The sequence below is a fragment of the Cyprinodon variegatus genome, unplaced genomic scaffold (assembly GCF_000732505.1).
Source record: "Cyprinodon variegatus isolate N-32 unplaced genomic scaffold, C_variegatus-1.0 Scaffold140, whole genome shotgun sequence".
Lineage (NCBI taxonomy): Eukaryota > Metazoa > Chordata > Actinopteri > Cyprinodontiformes > Cyprinodontidae > Cyprinodon > Cyprinodon variegatus.
Window position 1 is genome coordinate 720,195 of NW_015150593.1, and position 6,072 is coordinate 726,266.

The following is a 6,072-nucleotide window of genomic DNA, read 5'->3' on the forward strand; positions in this document are numbered from 1 at the left end:
ATCAAATATCGGGTTAAATATCGGTGGGGTGGCCGATGTCCGATATTCAGTTTTAAGGCCGATACCGATAGGGGGCAGATTATATCGTGCATCCCTAAAAAAATGTCTTATCTAGATTTGGATTTTTTACAGTGTATATATTATTTGTCCTAACTTATCTACCCCCCCTCATCCCTTTTTTCCAGATATGCCTAATTAAAATAAAAAGGTTAAACATTAGAACTGAATTTCATCAAAATTGATTTTCATAGATGCCTCCCATCCAATTAAACTGAGCCACAGTTTTTTTTTCAGAGAAGCCAAAAAATGGCACCCTAAAAAACATGCAGATGAAACTGCATTGATTCAAATTCAAACTGTTGCATACTGTGGCTGCAGTAATTTAAGTTTTTTAGGTCTTAGTATGCTTGTCTATAATCTCCTCCTTTAAGAGTAATCCTGCATAAACACTTTTAGAAGGGTAATAAGGCATAGCAGGAGATTGATTGTGAAAGGCTGCCTAGACCCCTTAATACAGTACATCAAAGAAATGTACAAAATGTACCCAAGCATTTGACACTCCCCACAGCATATGCCGATGCAGCTCTGGGCTTGTTTGTGACAAGAGCCAACTCCCCAAAATACTGGCCCCTCGTGCACGTGGCAATATCCACCTCCTCTTCCTCCTCCTCGTCTTTTTTTGTCTTGTGAAAAACAAAAGTGTAAAAATAAGAAAACCAGAACTGAAACACAACACTCCCAGTATGCATTTAAGGCTCGTGCGCCGAGTTGTCGGGTAGAGAAACATTGTGAGGATACAGAAATAAATGAAATGCCCAAAATTACCCGGCTTCTTTTCATGGTGATTCTAACTTGGCCGCTCTCAACGATGTAAAAGCAATCGGCTAAATCACCCTGTTGTAACACAGCAATACAGGTGAGTGGAGTCACATTATGTCAGCGCAGAGCAGAGGATAAAAACAGTAGCTATCATCGCAACGATGAATTACCTGAGCAATAATTTGCTGGGAGTCGTTATACACCCTTGTGGAAAGCACATCTACTACCTTCATTCTCTCTGACACCTGAAACAGAAGTCATCAGTAATTTGACTATGAATTCATGATGTACTTTGTTGAACCCTGTGCTGCAAAGCTGACCTCTAAAGACGTGAGCAGGGGAAGAGTTTCAATGAATGCCTCGTACAGCTTCCTCTTCTTGGCGTTGTTTTTCACTATGATCCTCCTGAACGTCAGACGATCCTGTAACACAGTTTGAAATAAAAAAACTTATCAATTTAGGCAAATTAAAATGAGATTTTCTTAGTTTAACATGTCTAAATGGATTCATTTTTGTGACGTTGTTAAAACTTTTTCTGCTTTTCCCTACAGATTAATGGGTTCTCTCCAGCTTCTCCAGCTTCCTCCCATAATCCACAGTAAATCTAACTTAGGTACCGCTGTAGTTACCAGATCTGCTCGGGGTCCTTCCCTTTCTTATGACGTTATCATATAGCAACTCCAAAAAAAAAATTAAAAGCAATATATTGGACTTTGTTTCCAAGTTTGAAGACGTTTCCCTTCCCATCCCGCTAAGCTTTTTTTAGTTAAAAATGTAAGAATTAGCATTGAGTAAGAGGTTTTATACAATAGCCAAACAAAGCCTTTTTTTTTTTGTTTTAAAAACACGCAAATTTAAACTGACAAAGGGGTCCACCCCTTTGGAGTGGGGGTCGTTTGGCTTCCTTTGTTAAGGGCTGATTATACTCCTCGCAGCAATGTGTCCAACATATTCTCATTATCAGTTCGTATGAAATCGTACGAAAAGTTATGCACAGTATTTTGTACGTTTTTGACGTTTTTTCCTCCAAAAAACAGATCAGTGCGCATGCGCAGCCAAACAGACGAAAAAAGCAGATCCGCGGACGGACGTAAAACTGGGAAAAACAGTGCAATAATTACTTCTTGATGTCTCTCACTAGGTTGCTTGCTGTTTTGTATCTTAGGGTTAGGGTTAATTGTATGTTAAATTCTATGTTATTGAATGGTGCGTAAGATGCGCAAGGATATCTTGTCTCGAGACAAGACGTAAAAATACGGCGAAATACGACAAAAAAAACGTCAAAAACGTACGAAATTACTGTGCACAACTTTTCGTACGATTTCATACGAACTGATAATGAGAATACACTGATGTGTCGCAGTAAGCTTGAGGCAGACATTTTTGATTTATGCTCAATTTTGAGCGTGGTATGCGCTACACGCTGTGCGTCTAGATACGGCCGAGGTGGTGAGGAAGTGGGGACGAGTTTGTCCGACAACGGAGGGACATGGGGGCGAAAAAGAGCGGGGATCCAGGTGGAAAAAGGGTCGCAGCGTTCTCGCTCTTCTATTGGGTCAAACTTTACCAGTCGTTTTCTGCAATTGCGGTCATAAAAACAAAACAATTGTCACCTACAATTTGGGAGAGGTGCAGCATTCCTGTGTCTGCGTAGGGGGCGGGACGTCTTTTTGTTTACTGCGACAGCTACGCAGACGACCTAGTTTCAAAGTATAAATCAGCCTTTAGCCCCATAAGTGTCTGAAAGGAGGGTTGTTAAAGGGAATTGTTGGCCTGGCTGATTAAGTGAGGACCTCCGCTCTCCAGTACAGGGGCTGGGGCTTTGATAACAGCTAGAAGGGATTAACTCAATTGCTGCATTGTAGGTTTTTGAAAGCTGAAAGTCCCCCATTACGGTATTGCGCCTGTTTCTAACTTGGAAACAAAGTCCAGTGGATTGTTTTAATTTTTTTGGAATCACTATGACCTGGATGACTGAGAATCTTCACCAGCATATGGCTCGGACAAACACTACTGCACCCGTTTCTAAGAATCAGATCTCTTTTGACGTCTCAACATATTATTACCTACTATATTTGCTATTATTTTACATTTCATTGCCGAACAAAAGTAGCCGAAAGTAGAAAACAATCATTGTCAGTCTTGAAAGTACTGCGTTCTGTTTTCATTAAGATCTCACAGCAGTGGAGGACAAATGGAACATCTTAAAAAGAATGACTTTCATAGAGATTTTAGACAGAAAACACTACTTGTAGAAAACAAACATTTGTTGTTGACACAAAGTTATCATAAGTAAGTTATTAACTAAGTAATGTTTATTCATATAGCACCTTTCACAGACGTAGAGGTCACAAAGTGCTTCACAAAATTAAAATACAAATAAAATACATTTACAGTCACAAAAAACATGGTCATAAAACAAACCTTAATCTACTTTAATTAAAATGCTTTCTTACACAAATAGGTTTTCAGTTCACTCTTAAAAATGTTATAATAATGTAGCTGAATAATACTAACTGATTGAGCTAAGATAGGCTAACCTATTAGCTACTGAGAAAAGGTAGCCACAGCGCTACATTGCAGTTACTTTGTTCCCCATAAACAGATTATTTTCAATTTTATTATCAATCAGGTAAATCTTCTTAGTTAATTAGACACGCTAAAGCTACAGATGCTCCCCACTCGGCACATGGATGTTATTATCGTTGTCTGGGCAACCACAATGTTTTACATCATGTGAAAACGTGCAGCCAATCATCTAGCGTAACATCACTGGCATGTGCAGGACCCGAGCAGATCTGGTACCTACAGCGGATACAGACCACTCCCCTTTGTCCAGTATCTATGGGTTCAAGTGGATGACTAGAAGTGGATGGATGGAAAATGTGTGCAAATGAAACTATGTTAATAAAGCATTTTAATTATATTTGACCTTCCTTATCATGTGACTCTGTTTGTCCTCGATATTCTACCGACCCTTTAAAACTAGGGCTCCCTGATTTTTCTGGCTGCACCTACTAAACTAAAAAATGGTAATATGCAGTAGGTGTCACAATGACCTTGCTTTTACACAAAAAAATCCCAAAAGCTTTTACTCAAATACTAAAGAGAAAGTTTGCATTGAAACGTATCCAGTGCTTCTGGCATCCATTTGAAAAAAGTTTTCAATTGGTTTTAGATGTCTGATATGTCAAATATTGGATTGAGGAACACTATGTCAACATGCAGTATTGTAAAGTACTTATGGAGGATAAAAAGTGCCAAAATTAAGTAAATAAATACAGCATTAAATAAATAATTAAATGTGTCAATAATGAATTAAATATGGAATTAAATAAATAAATATCTCATTCATTAATTAAAACCACGTCACTAATATAAAATGCCACAATTAAATAAATAAATATAGCGATAAACAATTAAATGTGTAATTCATTAAATAAATAAGGAATTAAATATATAAATGTGTCATTCATTTTATAAAATACATCTTCATTTTATAAAAAAAATAAATCTAATTATTTCAGTGTGCATTTAATTATTTCATGGTCCTGTGTCGCAGTGCATCGAAACTATTAAAAGAATCTGTCAAACTCACCCATCAAAGTTAGGGGGCGGTTATCTAACACCTGATTGGTCACCCTGCACATTAAGGCAAAGCAAATCGATTTCAGAGACTGTGATCCACAGGTTGTGAACATGATACAGTAGGCGGCGACTCAATTCGCGTTAACCCCGCCCCCTAACTTTGATGGGTGAGGTTGACTGATTCTTTTAATGGTTTCGATGCACTGCGACACAGGACCATGAAATAATTAAACGCACACTGAAATAATTAAGAAGACGTATTTTATTAAATTAGTGACACATTTATGTATTTAATTCCTTATTTATTTAATGAATTACACATTTAATCAATTGTTTATCGCTGTATTTATTTATTTAATTGTGGCACTTTATATTAGCGACGTGGTTTTAATTAATGAATGACACATTTATTTATTTAATTCCACATTTAATTAATTATTGACACATTTAATTATTTATTTAATGCTGTATTTATTTATTTATTTAATTTTGGCACTTTTTATCCTCCATAAGTAATATGTGAAAAGCATCATTAGCTGCAGAGGGCGCCCTCTAGCCACGACCTGTGATCCACAGGCCTTAATAAAACGGTTAGCACCAGCGCACGTCACACCCCAAATAACATGTCCCCTGTAATCTTCTGTTTACTGTTTTCAGAGAGACTCTCCGGCACCAACGCTCCTCCCCAGATTAAGCTGGCCGCGTGGAGAAAGATGGAGCGCCTGCTTGTTCACAGATTAAGCTGCACACTCTAAGACTCTCAGGTCAGCAGAGGGTTAGCAGCAACATCCTTCATCTCCCACTGATGATATAACAGAGCTGTTAGCCCCTTTTTAAGGACAGAATCCTTGCTGAGTCATGAATAAGTGGGATGGTTTACATGAAGTGGACGATTTACACCTCAAGCAGCTCCTCTGCTTACAGGAAACTTTACTGTTGTTTAAAAGATATCAGAATACTGATTTCCTCACCCTGTTAAATACATTTTACAACTTTATAATTGATTTTGAGGAAAATCTAAATTTATATCAAGCAGTATAATTAATGTCCTCCTTTATCCCCACACCCACTGTAATTTAGATAGATCAAAGAGGATATTTACATAAAGTAGGTATAAAATATAAGAAAAATCATTATTTTATGTGTCTTTCTCATGGGCAGTGAATCACTCTTCTTTTAGGTCAGTTAGGATTATCGAAAATGTTTCCTTTAAATGCACTAACATTCATATTGGAAAAGTCCAGAACATACTGTCATGGTTTTGCAAACTCCCAATTGGTTAGTTTGAGGAGAATTGCGGCAAACCTGCAAGTAGATGTTGGATGTTAAGGCAATACCATAAACAAAAACTGCTTTGTTGTCTGAGATCATTTAAAATAGAACATTTATCAGGCAGACATTTATGAATCTCCTAAAATCCTGTTCATCCATGAGCACATTCTCAGATGGTTGAATCTGTATTGCTCATTTAAAAACTCATATGCAAGAATGAACACCATGGGCCATAGAACAAGCATAATACTGCTTGGAAAGGAGGGAATTGTGAGGTTTGAGCCCAGATTAAAAGCAAAAGACCTTCTAAACATGCTGGCTAAAATTAGTAAAACAGCGAAATCCTAGAATTTCTAAAAAGTAGAATGGGAGGCAGATCTTTTAGTTATCAGG

The 6,072-nt window shown here is 37.4% G+C and overlaps 1 protein-coding gene across 1 annotated transcript in view; it reads right to left on the bottom strand.

Annotated features, from left to right (window-relative positions):
- Positions 1-6,072, bottom strand: part of prkar2b (protein kinase, cAMP-dependent, regulatory subunit type II beta) — a 22,438-nt gene that overhangs the window by 2,667 nt on the left and 13,699 nt on the right. The window contains exons 7-10 of the mRNA XM_015376733.1: positions 1,140-1,241; positions 990-1,064; positions 826-894; positions 545-683 (exon numbers count right to left, since the gene is read on the bottom strand). Coding sequence (XP_015232219.1) covers positions 545-683; positions 826-894; positions 990-1,064; positions 1,140-1,241 — 385 coding nt within the window. The remainder of the gene's footprint in view (positions 1-544; positions 684-825; positions 895-989; positions 1,065-1,139; positions 1,242-6,072) is intronic.